The sequence below is a fragment of the Amia ocellicauda genome, chromosome 9 (assembly GCF_036373705.1).
Source record: "Amia ocellicauda isolate fAmiCal2 chromosome 9, fAmiCal2.hap1, whole genome shotgun sequence".
NCBI lineage: Eukaryota > Metazoa > Chordata > Actinopteri > Amiiformes > Amiidae > Amia > Amia ocellicauda.
Genome location: NC_089858.1, coordinates 31,157,659 through 31,176,098, shown reverse-complemented (window position 1 = coordinate 31,176,098; position 18,440 = coordinate 31,157,659). Strand labels below are relative to the sequence as shown.

The 18,440-nt window shown below is 36.8% G+C and overlaps 1 protein-coding gene across 1 annotated transcript in view; it reads left to right on the top strand.

Moving 5' to 3' along the window:
- wwox (WW domain containing oxidoreductase) overlaps positions 1–18,440 on the top strand; it is a 409,687-nt gene that overhangs the window by 4,212 nt on the left and 387,035 nt on the right. The window contains exon 4 of the mRNA XM_066714056.1: positions 3,683–3,858. Within this exon, the coding sequence (XP_066570153.1) occupies positions 3,683–3,858 (176 nt within the window). The remainder of the gene's footprint in view (positions 1–3,682; positions 3,859–18,440) is intronic.

The following is an 18,440-nucleotide window of genomic DNA, read 5'->3' as shown; positions in this document are numbered from 1 at the left end:
CTGATACAACCGGATTAAAGGGATTATAAGGGTCAGCTGTTTGAGTACTAACTTTGTCTGTTACCATCAGAGTGAAGTTGTCAGCCATGATCAAAAGAAATTCCTGAAGACCTCTGAAAAAACTGTTAATGCCTATCAGTCTGGAAAGGGTTAAAAAGCCATGTCTAAGGCTCTGGTGCTCCACTGAACCACAGTCAGATTTATATTGTCCAAATGGAGAAAGTTTGGGACAGAAATTAATCTTCCCAGGAGTGGCCGTCCTGCCAAAATCTCTCCAAGGCGTACCTACTTGCACTTTAATGGAGTCACTTGGGCACAGAAGTACTTCATGGACATACACTCACCTAAAGGATTATTAGGAACACCTGTTCAATTTCTCATTAATGCAATTATCTAACCAACCAATCACATGGCAGTTGCTTCAATGCATTTAGGTGTGTGGTCCTGGTCAAGACAATCTCCTGAACTCCAAACTGAATGTCTGAATGGGAAAGAAAGGTGATTTAAGCAATTTTGAGCGTGGCATGGTTGTTGGTGCCAGACGGGCAGGTCTGAGTATTTCACAATCTGCTCAGTTACTGCGATTTTCACGCACAACCATTTCTAGGGTTTACAAAGAATGGTGTGAAAAGGGAAAAACATCCAGTATGCGGCAGTCCTGTGGGCGAAAATGCCTTGTTGATGCTAGAGGTCAGAGGAGAATGGGCCGACTGATTCAAGCTGATAGAAGAGCAACTTTGACTGAAATAACCACTCGTTACAACCGAGGTATGCAGCAAAGCATTTGTGAAGCCACAACACGTACAACCTTGAGGCGGATGGGCTACAACAGCAGAAGAGCCCACCGGGTACCACTCATCTCCACTACAAATAGGAAAAAGAGGCTACAATTTGCACAAGCTCACCAAAATTGGACAGTTGAAGACTGGAAAAATGTTGCCTGGTCTGATGAGTCTCGATTTCTGTTGAGACATTCAGATGGTAGAGTCAGAATTTGGTGTAAACAGAATGAGAACATGGATCCATCATGCCTTGTTACCACTGTGCAGGCTGGTGGTGGTGGTGTAATGGTGTGGGGGATGTTTTCTTGGCACACTTTAGGCCCCTTAGTGCCAATTGGGCATCGTTTAAATGCCACGGCCTACCTGAGCATTGTTTCTGACCATGTCCATCCCTTTATGACCACCATGTACCCATCCTCTGATGGCTACTTCCAGCAGGATAATGCACCATGTCACAAAGGTCGAATCATTTCAAATTGGTTTCTTGAACATGACAATGAGTTCACTGTACTAAACTGGCCCCCACAGTCACCAGATCTCAACCCAATAGAGCATCTTTGGGATGTGGTGGAACGGGAGCTTCATGCTCTGGATGTGCATCCCACAAATCTCCATCAACTGCAAGATGCTATCCTATCAATATGGGCCAACATTTCTAAAGAATGCTTTCAGCACCTTGTTGAATCAATGCCACGTAGAATTAAGGCAGTTCTGAAGGCGAAAGGGGGTCAAACACAGTATTAGTATGGTGTTCCTAATAATCCTTTAGGTGAGTGTATGTGATTGATTTTTTAAATTTTATATCACCTGTTTCCCATTTCTGATACTGGTAAAGACACTCATTTAGAGATTTCATTGTTTTAAAACCTTTTCCGTCAAACCTTTACAACATTTGTAATGCAACATTTGTGGTAACTGAGGTTTAGTTATGGCCAATATGGGAATAGGGAAGTAAATCCATGTGGTTGTCTTAGTTAATCTTAATAAAGACTTGGAAATACCAATACGACGTTATTAGGGTATGGGTGGACAGATATGTATTTACTGTCTTTTGTGAGTTTGCCTTTGGAAAAAGATTCACAGCCTTTATTTAAAATAAGACCTCTATTTTTCTCTCAGTCCCATGCCTCATTGTTGATTATTGAAAGGAAGGAAGGCAGTGGTTATTAATGCATTACTTTATTGTCCCACAACACTGACAATACAATCAAAGCAAAAGTAAAATGGGACAGAACAGGTATTGGCACTAAGTCTTGGAGTACTTCTGGAGTACCTTTGGAGTATATCTTCTGCTTTTAATTGAACTCTTAAATACTTTGACCCCACTTCCCTCCAGAACTTCGTGTCACCCTTCTGCTCTTCCCATCTTTACATTCCTTTCTAATCACTCTCTCCTTCATATCTCTACCTGTCTTTCTACTGTCTTCTGCATGCACTCTCATTATCTCAAACTAAATAATTCTAATTCTGAGTTCCTCTTCTTTCTCTCCTCCTGTTCCTGATCTTCGGTCCTCTCCCTTCCTCTGGGATCTACCATACTCTCTACCTCCTCTACAGCTAAGAAACTTGGAGTCACCCTTGACCCCTCTCTCCTACTCACATCTCTAACAAGCACCCACCACTTCTCTTGAGCAACATATGCAAAAAACTACTCCACACAGCTCCTCGTCCAGTCCTTGGTACTTTCTCACTTAGACTACTGCAACTCCTTCCTTACTGACTTCCCTGTGTCTGCCATCCTGTCCAGTCAAGCTCATCCAAAACTGCTGCTCACCTGGTGTTCTCTCCGCCCTGATTTGTCCAGACTGTGTCTTGTCTACTGTCGTCTTCATGAGACTGTGGCCAGCTATCTTCAGTCTCTCATCTCTTCTTACACCCCTTTCAGACCAATCTGGTCTTCCTCACCCCCTCTTCACTCCCCTTCTTCCATCTCGTGGCCTAAGTGGTGGAATAACCTATCCACTGAGGTCAGGACTACCGTATATGTTCCTTATCACCTTCTACAATATGGCACTTTAATGCAATTTCTAATTTGTTTGTCTTACTGTAACTGCTTTTGCTCTGACCCAACTGCATAAAGTAATTATATAATTAGTGCACTTTTCTTGTACTTGATTTTAAGTACGATTTAAATATTCTGTATACAGTTGTACATTCTATTTAATTTGCACTGATTGCAATGTATACATTTTGTGAAAAGTGTAACTTTATGTCAGCCTGGGTAGGGGCTTCTGCTAATAAATAAATAAATACTCAACCTTGTTTAACCCATTTAGAGTGGTTTACACTTTTCACAGACAAATGTTGTATGTCAGGTGCAGACACCCATAAAATGTGCTTAGTTGCGCTTCACTAGCATGCGACCATGTGACACTTTTCAACATTACATGACCTCATACACTTTTGGGTCTTAGACACATATACAAAGTATGTACGTCTATTCAAAAGCAACGCAGCGCTGAGGATGATGGAATTTCAACTATAGGAGACTACTGATTGAGACAAAAAATTGGGTCGCAGTAGCCAATACAAACCAGCTGATTTCAGAAAAATGCTGCTTTAAGTATAACATGGTCAAAAAGATGACCAATCAGAACTCTGCTCAGTTTGTTGAAAACAAATGTTGTTTATCCCTGCTCTGGTACCATGAAAAAAGTTACATTGACAGTACCATTGGGGTGGGGTCACAGAGACCCCATGTTACCACAGCAGGGTTAACTGTCTGAACGAGTTATAGTTCATGTCCATTTAATTAGATGCTAGTCACTCAAACCTGAAAGTGTATCAAATTTGTATAATTTGGAAACAAAACAGAGAAGTGTGTAATATTATGCATATTTAATGTTTAACTTTAAGATGAGAGCCATCAAAACCCCTCTCTGTCTCTCCCTCTGTGACAGTCACATTAACAAGCGAACCACGTACTTTGATCCACGACTTGCCTTCACTGTGGAGGAAGTGGAGAAGCCCAACAACAAGCAGAGGTACGATGGAAACACATCTGCCCTGGAGATCCTGCAGGGTCGCGACCTCTCGGGGAAGGTGATCGTCGTAACTGGAGCCAATTCTGGGATAGGTGAGCACTCCTTTAAAGCATGTCAGATCTTGAAAACTCCCAAAACAGCAGGTTGAAACTCTTGCTGAAGTACAAAGGAAGTGGTTGGTGGTTGTTTTCTTTGTCTGCTGCCTTGGTTGATTTTAGCTGTACATGTACAACTACAGAAATAACCTAGATTATGAATACATGTTTCAGCAATTTGTCTTTGACACACCTGCTACCTGAAAGGGAGCTACAGTCACACAACATTTATATTGCCCCTTCTATGTTAGTTGATGCCAAACCCCAGTATTCCCTGTATTCCCCAGTCATAGAGCAGGGATGTCCCTATCTGGTCCTGGAGAGCTACGGGGGAGTCTTGTTTTCATTGCAACCAAGCTTGAGAATATCCTCCATAGCAGTGAGCCAGTTGCTTAAGAATGACTGATTCCTGTTTTGACAGATACAAAAAGAACCCTAACAGAGAAAAAGGTTAACATCATCTTTAGTCATTTATTGAAGTCTACTGAACGGCTAAAGATGAGGATATGTTGAAACTTTTCAGGTAGTCAATTCAATAATGTGATGGCACACAAGAACAAATCCATATTTGGTGTGACCACCCTTTGCCTTCAAAACAGCATCAATTATTCTAGGTACACTTGCACAAAGTCAGGGATTTTGTAGGCATGTAGTCAGGTGTATGATTAAACAATTATACCAAACAGGTGCTAATGATCATCAATTCAATATGTAGGTTGAAACACAATCATTAACTGAAACAGAAACCGCTGTGTAGGAGGAATAAAACTGGGTGAGGAACAGCCAAACTCAGCTAACAAGGTGAGGCTGCTGAAGACAGTTTACTGTCAAAAGTCATACACCATGGCAAGACTGAGCACAGCAACAAGACACAAGGTAGTTATACTGCATCAGCAAGGTCTCTCCCAGGCAGACATTTCAAGGCAGACAGGGGTTTCCAGATGTGCTGTCCAAGCTCTTTTGAAGAAGCACAAAGAAACGGGCAACGTTGAGGACTGTAGACGCAGTGGTTGGCCAAGGAAACTTACTGCAGCAGATAAAAGATACATCATGCTTACTTCCCTTCACAATCGGAAGATGTCCAGCAGTGCCATCAGCTCAGAATTGGCAGAAAACAGTGGGACCCTGGAACACCCATCTACTGACCCCGAGAAGTCTGGTCAGAAGTGGCCTTCATGGAAGACAAAAAGCCATACCTCCAACGTGTCAACCAGGTTAAGCAGGTCAACTATGGACGAAATGACAGGGACTGGGCTGCAGAAAAATGGAAGCAGGTGCTCTGGACTGATGAGTCAAAATTTGAAATATTTGGCTGTAGCAGAAGGCAGTTTGTTTGCTGAAGGGCTGGAGAGCAATACACGAACGAGTGTCTGCAGGCAACAGTGAAGCATGGTGGAGGTTCCTTGCAAGTTTGGGGCTGCATTTCTGCAACTGGGGTTGGGGATTTGGTCAGAATGAATGGTCTCCGCAATGCTGAGAAGTAATACCATGCAATACCATCAGGGAGGCATCTGATTGGCCCCAAATTTATTCTGCAGCATGACAACAACCCCAAACATACAGCGACAGTCATGAAGAACTATCTTTAGCGTAATGAAGAACAAGGAGTCCTGGAAGTGATGGTATGGCCCCCACAGAGCCCTGATCTCAACATCATCGAGTCTGTCTGGGATTACATGAAGAGAGAGAAGCAACTGAGGCTGCCTAAATCCACAGAAGAACTGTGGTTAGTTCTCCAAGATGTTTGGGTCAACCTACCTGCCGAGTTCCTTCAAAAACTGTGTGCAAGTGTACCTAGAAGAATTGATGCTGTTTTGAAGGAAAAGGGTGTTCACACCAAATATTGATTTGATGTAGATTTTTCTTCTGTTCACTCACTTTGCATTTAGTTCATTGATAAATATAATCAATTAACATGTCTATTTTTGAAAGCATTCTTACTTTACAGCATTTTTTCACACCTGCCTAAAACTTTTGCACAGTACTGTACATTTACATGAATGCAGTTCTGGTGTTTGTCCACTAAGCGGTGCTGCTGCATTTCAGATGCCACTGCATTTTCAGTACACCTACATCTGTATCTTTTTCTATATCTGTTCTTTTTTTCGCTATGAATGGAAAACATTTGTCAGCGTAACCACTTAATAATCAACTGAATAATTCTAAATAGCACATTTAATGGAGTACATGGAATTAACAGAAATTCATTAGTGGTGCTGAATTGGGTGTCATTGTTAACTATAATGAATAACTCCTGTGTGGATACAGAGGATACATAGCTCATAATATAATTAGGCATGAGACACTGCAAGACAAATGTATTTCCTCTTTGCTATCAGTGGAAATTATTGGAAGTAGTGGGCATTAGTTTTAAATCACATTACAGCTTATTACAGTATACTGAGTAGAAATCATGGCACACTTTGAAGAAAATCAAATACACACTTAAACATTTCAAAGCCAGTAGTTTCCTCTGAGTAACTGTCATGGAAAAGACAAGATAAATACAGACTATTTTTTAACCCATTTTATTCCACGCAAGTTAATTGGTGCATATAGGAAGTTAATATAGAAGATGGGAAGATTAATAAAATACTTTGCAGGTGTGACATGGAAAACAGAAGCTGTAGATTGAAGCAAGTGGAAACATCCAGCACTTGATCGATATAGGCTGGAGGTTAATCATCATAATAATTTTGAAAAGTAAATATTTAAAAATATATTTTTAAGTGATATTTAAAAGCATTGACTGACTCATAACATTTTTTCATCTATTTCAACAGCGACAGAACAAAATATGCTATCTCAAAATGTGCATCGACAGCATTTGAAATAATAAAATGCATCAGAGGTCAAATTATAGTGACCCACTGAATATGCAAGATATTGAAGACATTAACAGTCTGCTTGCAATGTATTTACTGCGCTACACTAGAGATTAAAAAATATTGATATATTTGTACTCAAGTTAATACAGATCATTGAAATTATTATAGCATTATACAAATTAACTTTAAAAATATGGCAGAGTAGAACATTTGAAATATTTTATGTTCTCTTTATTAAAGGCCACACTCACACTTTGTATTTTTGTTATTGTTCATTACAGTGCTCCTGTTTCACATCCACCAGAGGGCAGACTCACTCTTTACATTAATTGTTACATCATTAGTTCATTAATTTTGCTGTGTTTAGCTGTACTGAAGTGTGTATACAGTGTATGTGTGTGTGTGTGTGTGTATGTGTATATATATATATATATATATATATATATATATATATAATGTATTTACTATATACAGTTGTTTAAGTATTTAAACTTACACATATATTTAATTGCTGCAAGCCTTTAGTTTATTCCAATGACCTCCAGTACCAGAGTTTTTCCTTGCCTGGTGCTTTAAGCAGTAAGCACTGACCGTATTCATGGATGGTGGTAATGGAGACCTGTAGTCTGGGGTTTATGAATTGTGGTCTTATATCTTCCATTGTGAGGAATTGTGAGTGGACTGTGGTTTATAATCTGCATAGTATGACTGGGTGTTTTCTTTGATGGGTCCTTAGGATTTGTTTGCAAGCCGTTCCTCAAAAGTCAGTTTTGTGCACATGTCTCCAGAGATCTTTCCAGAGTTTATGAGATTGAAAGTAAGAGTTCTCAAAACAGCGCTTGATAGACCCCCGTTATGTGTTCAGAGATGAGGTGCGGTTAGTTCAGTTTGTCATCCCTCGAGCAGCCCGGCCTTAATGTCGTCTGAGTGTTTGCCGTGTACTTTGCTGCTGGCGCTGAGGGTTTTAAAATGTCTGGGGCTCCATCTTGCGTTGTTTCAAAGTCCTGATCGCTTCCCCTCTATAGATGAGACAGTGGTGTGTGGTTACCACATTTGTGGTTATACCACACTATGTTGTTGTTCAAGTGGGACGAGGACCTTGGGTGAAGGGAAATGACTGAAGGGGTTTCAGTTTATATTTGAATCTCCTAATTTGGACATGTTATTTCTCCCACCATAAATGGATGTTTATTTTTAATGAACTACATATAGTTCACAAGCTATAGCATTGTAGATGTTTTCATCATAAAAAGAAGTCTGCAGAGTACAGATTTAGTTTTAGTTATTTTCTTTGCTGTAGGCACTTAATATTAATTATTCAGCAACAATTAACGAGATGTCAATAGAATTTGTTACCAGTTATGTGCTCTTTTGACATTTGATTGACCTTTTTAGTAAAAGCAGAAAAGATTAACTAAAAGAAGGTAACATTTTCCACAGTTGTAGAGTTCAAACAATGCTTGCAATTTTTTTTTTTTTTTTAAACAAGACTACATTTAAGTTTCCCTTTCACAATACACTTTTTTTTTTAATACTGTCACATTAGTTTCAGTGCTTCTTTCACAAAGGCAACAATTTTATCAACTGGTTTATATGTTTTAGAGCTTTAAATATGATGACTGCTAATTTAAACTTTTAAAATTAGGTGTTCTTGTGTACTTTTGAAGCTTCAATTATTTGCAATACCTGGGTTTATTACTGACACTGACTACCAGTTTTCCGACTACTGAGGATCACTTCTGATAAAATACTTTTTAACGATAAAATCCAATTTAAGCAGAGGTACAAGTAATATTACATAAAGAAAAAAAAACACATCAGATTATCGCTAAATAAAAGGCATTAATTTGGGTTTCAATGCAGCCAGACATGTATTCTTAATTGGAAAACGGCTCTCAGGATACTACATATATAACTTAGTAAAGTAATAGAGATTTATTTTTTCTATTCAGTTTTCTAGTACAGCAGATTGGAAAACATGCATGATGACTTATATCGACAGTAGACCTCAACCTTATAATGTTCACTGAAAGAGCAGTGTATGTCGCATTTGGAAATAGTCAGAAGATGAGAAATCGGAGTCAGTGATGTAATTTGTCTTGCACTGCAATGCATGTTGGAAGCGCTCTGTACTAGTTTACAGATCATCCGAAACTAAGATGTCTTTAGGACAGATACCTGATGTGGTACTGATTGTTTTTGAAAAGCTTAAAAACAAACTGCAGTATTTTAACACTAGTATCATAATCATATGTGTGTGTGACATGGTTGCAAAATGATATGTTATTCTTTTAGAACTCTGCATTCTGTCATATAACATACCAAGCAAAGCTTGCCAATTAGTTTTTTTTATATATATATAAACCCACCAGAAAATAATATATTTAATCACCTATTTATCATTAACTGAATTCTAATAATCAATCAAAAGGTTGTGTATGTTTGCAAAGTGATTAAAGCTCTAAGTAGATCCACAGTTTCATTAGTCTTACTTTTTTTCTCTTCCTTCTTAATTTGAAAACAAGTAAGTCCACGTTTTACATTTTTTAATTGTTTTAATTGAAATAAATGGGGACTTGCAGGCCCCGTTTGTTTTCTCTCTCTTTTTTTTTTTTTTTTTTAAGTACACCAGCTCTTTAACAGTAGTTGGGTACACCTGTTCTCAGGCATTGATTGCCCAAGTTCTTTTGACCCTCTTCACTGCTTCACATTTATTCCCATTAACAACCCTTCTTCTGTGCTTCCCTTAATTCTTTTGTATTGAACTAAAAAAAAGTTATTTACCATTCTGCAGTGCGCTCTGCTGTTCGCCCTTAACGTAATAACGTCACAGCTGCACCGCAGGCGGCTCTTCTGAATCCACTGAAAGTCTTTGTTGTTTTCAAGAAAGCAGCGTTTCAGTATGCCGCACAAGTGTGCTAATGATTCCAGCCTCTTTAGTCCTTTCAATGATATTATTATTGCAATGCGGTCTAAAGAAGTTAAGATGTTATATATAGCTTTTATAGTGTATGTGTATATTGCGGTTCCTCTTTGTGTACGGCATGCATGTGTATTAACAGGGCGAGGGAGAGGTCAGCATAAAATGCACAGCACATGTCGGTGATGGAATTTAAATGTGATTATCATACTATTGTTGAATGACATTATTTAAAATAAATCTCAATATTCAAATTGAATGGCATTCTGATAAGGGATAGGCAGTGGAAATCTTACAGTTACAGCAGTGATACAGACAATAGTGCCTAAGTATATTGTTGTAAAAGTGCTGCAAATTAGAAGTGGTATAACCTGTGGCTGGCTTTGAAAACAGGTTTCAATCAGTATAGTAATACTTGACTATTTAAAAATAATAAATAACAACCTGCGGTGTTTAATGGATCTTCTTAGTTTTTCTGATTTGGTAGGTCACGGGTTCCTAGATGTTTTTTATTTTTATTTTTTTTAACTGAATTCATTAAGAATGAATAGTATTTTAATGGAGCGAGTCTTGTTATTGGAATCTTGGTGCTAGACCTGATTTATTCCGTCTTTAATTGGAATTTTACTGGAAAATACCCCCACACTGCCCTGCGCTGCCGAAGCCTGGAAACGTTCCACAGCTATACTACATGATCAGAATTCAATGTTGTTTTTATATGTAGCGTAGGCTCAGTGTTGGGATAAGAAACAGAAGGTACTGGGCTGGCCTAAAAATGAATTACAAGGATTAAGGAGAGAAATTGAATGTATGCGTTTTCAACTACTCTAAAATTCTTGTGTTGTAAAACTATTTTATGTTTTGATTTATCTGAGAGCCACTGCCGAAGTGTTTCCAAGGCCGTTCTTTTCCCAATGAGTTCTTCATTTTCTCTCTGATTGTATCCTGAACTGGTTCAATATAGTATAAATTAATCTCTTATCCCTGCCTAGAACCCACATTTTTTTTTTTTTTGTTCATCATTATTTTAGGTCATACTCATGAAGCATAAGCATGCTCTTAAATGCATTGCAACCTGTCATTTACTGCTTTAGTGTTTATGAATAAGGATTGCTGATTGTTTAAATCTATGTGTACTGATGCGTTGAACAGGCGTGACTGGTAAGAAGTGCATTATGCATATAAGGATTTTTTAAAATAATATTATGTTCCCAGCTAGGAAAAGTGTTTAAATGTTAGATTTCTTTCTTTCATTCACTGGAGCCCATTTGAGCAAAGGGCTGTCCATGCATGTGGTAATTGTAACAGAGCAGGTCAGGAAATGGAATCAGATTTTTATAATGTGCTTTTCATGTCCTTTTTGATGAATCTATTTATCGGGTCTGTAATGAGTACCACACATGGTTGGTTAGTCAAATTATTGAACTTTATCAACCTTGGATGAAATTCACAATGCATGCCAAACCTGTTGTAACATGCAAGAAATTACATCTGGGCCCAAAGGTTCAATAATGATTACTGTTTTAATATAACTGCAATGGTAAAAGTGAATAAAATGCACATGCATACATAGACGCACACATACATGCATTACATTACCAAAACTAATCTCACAAGCCTCCCTCTGCTTGAAGTAAATTGTGCCAGAGGTCATGTGCTACAGTTTTTATTCCTATTCTTTTCTTCTTTCATAACAGTGCCATGCCTGCCAGAATCTGTTGTGATGTTGTGTCCAAAGTATACTGCCAGCATTCATGAAGTTTTATGATAAGGGTCTGTACGTCTACCAACATAATATCATTCATTGAAACAAAGAAAAGATGGGAGTATAACAATTGTTTTAAAAATAAAAAAAGAGAAACATTTGAGCAACATTTCTTTACTTACTCAAAATACTGGCTTAATCCCATAGAACTTCTCTGGACTGAACTGAATAAGTCATACAGATTGTAGAGGCTGCATTTTCTCAGTGCACTAGAAACTGAACTTCTTTGGCCATCTATCACAAAATGTTAGACTTAGTAGTAGTCAAGAACTGGCCTTCACTGTATTAAATAAATAAACCCAACAGCTGTATTTGACCACTTTGTCTCTTGTACCACGATGTATGTTAATATGTCTGCATATTATTAGTCAGACTTTTGAGTTATATGGGCAAAAAAAGGGAAATAACTTTTTTCTTTTTCAAAAGTTTATTATCAAATGAACTCCCCACAAATCCAAAACAATTAATATCATAATATTTCCATTATGACTTTCGTTTAGGCACTCATAAAACAACATTTGCCAAATCACCTTCATAATACACTTCAGTCGTTACGCGTGTATGGACATTCACACAAAATGGTATTTTGGTTGACAAGGTATAAAAGAAAATTCAATTTCTTACATTATGGTTCATGCCACAATCAACACACATAAGACCTATATAAGCAACAGTACATTTGGATGTGGAAGTCATAGCAGTAAGGCTTGTGGTGGTTTTGCTGGTGCACAAATAGAAAATCTAATTAAATAACAATAATTATATATTCTTCAGTGTCATTCAGTATGCTCAGGAAAGGTGGGTTGTAGGGTATGTTTTTCAATGTGATGATGACCCTAAACACACTGCTAAATCTAATGTATTTTTGAATAGCAAAAAAAAGAGCAACAGGTTTTTAAATTGAGGTTCTGGTGTCACCTGTTGTCTGACCTTAAAACCCATTGAAATGTTGTCAGAAGATATTGACACGTTACAAAAAGTAGATTGCCTGTATCAACACTTGGATTGAGAGTGAGTGAACAGCAATACATGGTGATAGACTACTAAATTTAAGTGACAGCAGTGATTATGTATGCATGTGCAGTGATAATTGCTAATAAGGAGAGGAGGAGGTTTTCTATTTGTAGAAAAATACCCCAACAATACACAGATATATCCTTTACAATAAAATTGCATACATATAAACTCACACATATATATATATATATATGTATACTCTATGTACATATATAAAGCTGAGGGCTTTGCCAAACAATTACAGTGTTATTATGTGAAGTCAAGTACTTTATTGATCTTTCCACTTTACAATCTTTGGAATTATAGTGGTATGAAAGGAAAAGCGGTGGTTTTGATGACAGTGATAAAAATAGCTTTCCCTAATCTAGGAAGGTAAGTGATAGTGTGGACATGGTGACCAGCTATCAAAGGGCAAGATGAAAAATTGTGGTGGGAGTTAGAATTGGTCACAGAGGGTCAAAGATAGAGACCATAAGGGCACTGCAGCCCTGCTTAAACGGAGCAGAACGGGAAGAGATGCAGTAATAGGAACAAGCCGGTCTGCTCAGGTGGAACAGTTTTCCCTGAAAGCCTGTAATTACAAACGATACATTTTACTTTTGGTTGACAACACCTTCCCAATACAAATGGAAGGAACTTCTTAGTTATTAATGTATCAAATTAGAGAGCCCCTTCAGGGTATGGAGTTAACTATCTCATCAAAATTGTTTAAGAATATACAGAAATAAAGCTGCTTTTTGGCGATTATGTACTTTTCCAAGCATTTGAAACTTCTGTTTTTTAATTAATTTTACCCAGTGAAACTTTCTTATTGGGATCGCTTTAATTATGAACTTTCATTACTCCCCTCCTCTTTTTACACCTGCAGTTGAAATAATGTTAATTTCAGCACTGTTTCCAATTACAAACGCTCATGTTCTACATACTTCTGTGATGCAGACATCCGGGGTGTGTGGAGGTTTAATTAAAAATAAGTTGCAGGGATGTTGTTTTTCTCCTTCTCCTATGGGAAAAGTTTCTACAAAACAGACAAATTCATATCTTAATAGGCCACATGTTTCTCACTTTACGTAAATTGTATTTCATTTTCAGTTCAGAGGTATTGCTACAGTTTATATTATCTGTCCCCACAAACCTATCCTTTGCATATGGAAAAGGCATCACTATGTAAAGTGGTTTGGAGAGCAATCGCAGTCTCTTTTTTTAATTAACTACAGTACAAGAGACCTTTGCTGTCACAGTAAGTGCTGCTCTCATTCCACCTCCGTAATATCCTTTATTGTTGTAAACCAAAATTAACATGAGTTATTTTTTAAATGTCCTTTAAATGCCAAGTTGTATGGGAGCTGTTGCAATACCTAAATAAACAAGTTTGCCAATATTGCAGTTAATGATCCAATTTACGCTACACAGTTAACCTCTGTATTAATGTGGTGCTGTGTTTAAATAATGTGGGCGACTGAGCTTTAAGAGAAAAAAGCAAATAAAAAATTAAGGTTGTCCAAGAAGTTTTATACAAATTGCTTTAATGCATTAATTAACTGCATGACCTAGCATACATAGTATTTCTTCATGGGAATTGTTAAATTTACTTTTCATAATATCATTTGTCTTTTGCATTTTAATGTACAAATCATTGCATCTTAATACATTTAAACTATTCTGTTTACCATGCATTTGTTAAACTGAATTTCCTTTATACAAGCCCAAGTGGTGGACATTTTTGCAAACAATTATTTGATCCTGCCATTGCTATGACGAGTTATGTTTACATGTTTCTGTGGGGAGGAGTACGTTTCTGAAGAGACTGCTTTGCTTTCTGTATTAGAAAATCTCAATCAAAAAGTCACCCTGCGAAACCAAATAAGTAACAGCATACTAGTAAATAATAGTAAAACAAAAACAAAAAACATCTTTGACGTATGCAACAGTGATAAAAGGACAAATACATACCTGTCCCACATTTTGAACTACAATACAGCAGATTTAAATTTACTTACACCTATTCTTTTGTGGCTTACACCTCTTCTTCTAATCTTAATTTTGCATGCACTTTTTGGATTCCCTTTCACTGGGACGTGATCCTATAGAACTGCACCGCAGTAAATCGCAGTGAGGGCTTCATACCTGACTGAGACCAGGGCTTTATTCTTAACTAATCCGTTAAGGCAGCTGAGGTTAAAGTAATAAAGAAATAATAATAAAAAAGAAAGAACCCAATTTACTACTTCAAGAGAGCATGTACTCTTGTACTTACAAAAAACAGTCACTTTTTATATTGATTTTGAAGTGACCTTCCTCCTTTTATACAGTATTCCTTGGGGTCACATTTTAAATAACTTAATCAGCATTGTGTTGTTTTGAAAAAAAACAATAGAGGTTGATTACAAGCAAGTCATATGTGCAATTACTATAAAATAATTTGAACTAAGTTTAAAATCTACAGCTGTGTGTAGCATATCTGAGAATTGAATTATTGTAATATGTTAACAACTTAAAGGAGCACTATCACAGTCCTTAAAATGATTGGTTAATATTTACTCATGCATTAGTAGGAGTGAATCCATTGAAATACAATGCCTGTGTTAATAAGGGAAATTACTTAAAGCTGTAATCAGTTCCTTGGGAAATAAAGTGTCAATTCTCTCAGATATTAGTGTTAGAGCAGTGTTCTTTAGTAGCACTTACTTAAAGGGGAATATCACAGTGCTTAAAATGATTGGTTTATATGTACTCATGTGTTAGTAGGAGTGTATAAGTAAAGTCTTTGATTTTTCTATTAAATTCTATTATTTTAGTTTTTAAATATTTAAAAGTATAACCTTCATCACAATCATTGGTGCTGTAAATACCCCAAAGGAAGCTCTTCAGTGTTATAGGATGTAACGTTTCAATACTTTAATGGAAAGCAGAAAAGACTAAAACAAGAGCACAGGATTAGTCTTCCCCGCGGCAGATCGTGTTATAATTAGGTTCAGTTGTAGGGTGACCATATGGCTCCGTGTTCACAAGAACTGTTTGAGACAGGATGGGATTTTAAAGTTGCCTTTAAACCAGAAGACATCTTTATCATGCATTAATTACAGTGCTAAATTGCTAAATTGAATCCCATTGCATTGCGATAAATACATAAAATGTGTTACAAGCCTTTATTCTTTCTCGTCATCTTTATGTATTTTCCATTATTAACATGATAATTGTGGTTTATCTCTTATTAATTCATAAATTGTAATTATAAATGCTAAATGAAATATTGATAACTGTTCTATACTGTATATTGATGTAAAAAAAAATTGCATTAATTATATTTAGTGTATTATGTTACGCTTTTGAGAAGCATATTTTATGACAAGTGTTGGATAAGAGCATCTCTGTGGTCACTCTATTCATTGATGCTAAAGTCTAACCCTATTATTATTAATAATAAAATAATATAGATTTTTGCCATGTTTTAATTAATTAATGTAAATTGACACATCAGTTGAACCCGGTTCTATTTTGTCGATAATCTCATGATTGCTTTTGATTAGATGGAAGAAAAAAAAAAAAGGACTTTTAACTATCGGCAGGTTCTCTGTTTTTTTTTTTTTTATGTGATAGCTACCCCAGATCTTCATTTTGGAAAATAAATACATAAAAGTGCCCCATATTCTTCCCATCATTAGCTGCAATTACCAATTTATTTTTTAAACGAGTTTAAAGTAGAACAAGGTGGGATGTGTGAAGTGACCATGATTGACCAGTAATTAGCCTTTTAGAAAGCACAAGACAATGGGCAGCGGAGCCCAGTTGTGTGATTTAAGAACTGAAAAGCATTAAAATTGTTATCGATAGGTTCAGATAAAGACTTAAAAGAAGATCAATTGGAAGAGCTGGAACTTCTGACATACCTAATATATATTTGCTCAATTTTATGACAGATATGTAAACAATAGGAATATAGACCTGGATTAACTGGAGCTGGAGAATTTATTATAAAGGTGTTCAGTTTGAATGATTGTATATTTTGAAGATAAAGAACTAGAAAACACTTATTATAATTATAACGCTCTCTGCTGGTAGTTCCTTGAGGCGCAGGGTGGGCAGTGGGGCAGCTGTAAATAGTTAATTTATGTACTTCTATGTGTTGACTTGCTGTCAAGTGCTCCCTTTTCCTCTGTGCGCACCTTTGTCTGTCACCCCAGCATTGCTGCCAAGCTCTGTTGTCTGAGTCCACACTTGCAATTGAAAATTGCTACATTGTTATTAGGGTAAAGTGTTAACGTTAAAGCATCAATGACTAGGGTGACTGCATGACTTGTTTTGGAACATTCTGAGACAGGATGAGATTTGAAAGTTGTCATTAAGCTGATAAGAATGAACATGAAAATTAGCCGTTACACTTCGAAATGAATTCCGGTGCTTCATTTCTGAGCGCTATAATACTATGATACTGATCAGGTGTTCCTGCCAACGAGCAAACAGCTGAGCAAAGCTTTACACACTGATTGTGATGCAGGTTACACTTTTAAGTGTTTAAAGTATCTAAAATGATTGAACTGAACAGAAAAATCACAGACACACTGCTAACACATGAGTACGTATAAAACAAACATTTTAAGGACTGCGATAGTTCCCCTTTAAGTAAGAGCTACTAAAGAACACTGTTCTAACACTGATGTCTGAGAGAATTGACACACTGTATTTCCCAAGGAACTGATTACAGCCTTTTAAGTCTTTTCCCTTATTCACACAGGCATTTTATTTAAATGGATTCAGTGTTAATTATGTATAGTTTGTACCAGTTTAATTATCTGGAATAATGCAATATTGCATTTGATGGCAGGGTAAATAATACAGAGCTTAAATACAAATAATTTATGTCTGTTTGTCTTAAAGATCTCATGTTTTCTGGGCTTCCTTTTTTTTTGCCTTCTTCTTCTTTGAAAGATGTATGCAGCAAAATCCTCTCTGGTGAATCGGCAACAAAGTGAGCAAAGTTGTGCGCACTTCAAAGGCCAGAGTCTGTTTGTGTTGTTCTGTAATATCTCGTACTTGTCATCAGAAACATTATTCTCTGTCTGAGCGCTGTGCCTTTCAAAAAGGGAGAATAAAAAACATCAAATCATATGAAAGTGGTTAACATATTAATGTTTGGTCAATGTTAAAACGGGGCCTGTACATCAGTCAGCTTCTTTCATTTTGCTTGGCGCCTTCTTGCTTGGTGGGTTCCAAGAACAACAGGGCTGTCAATTTTACACACAGCAAGGCAGGGACCAGGATGTGGCCTGAAACAAAATACAAAACCATTCAAAGAAACCAAAGCAGTTGCTATAGCTTTGACTACAAAATACATAGCTGGGACTGATTTGTAGCTTATTTTCTGACTTTTTTTTTATTACCAAAATCTCATGCTCGACTCTTTCATTCTCAGAGGTCTACATTGGGTTGTTTTTCTTTATAGAAGTGAGTTTCAAAACCGCCAACAGTGTACAAAACATCTCATTCCAGTCACTCTTCATAATAGACATTTCACCTTCTGTTACAGCGTGACATGATACTGAAATCTACTTTCAAAGACTTACATTTTACTTGTCTCAAATTGTACTTGTCTTGTACATTAAAATATAATAATAAAAATGGGTTTTTGTTTCATACTACACCAACATTGTTAATCTTTGTGGTATTCAACACAGTATCACGCAATATCAAAGCTCACAAATTGACAGAATAAATAAACACACGATTAACGCAAGAACTATGATGAAGTGCACTGCTATTGAGAGGTATTGGTAAAACACCTACAGTGAGGGAAAAAAGTATTTGATCCCCTGCTGATTTTGTACGTTTGCCCACTGACAAAGAAATGATCAGTCTATAATTTTAATGGTAGGTGTATTTTAACAGTGAGAGACATAATAACAACAAAAAAATCTAGAAAAATGCATTTCAAAAAGTTATAAATTGATTTTGCATGTTAATGAGGGAAATAAGTATTTGATCCCCTATCAATCAGCAAGATTTCTGGCTCCCAGGTGTCTTTTATACAGGTAACGAGCTGAGATTAGGA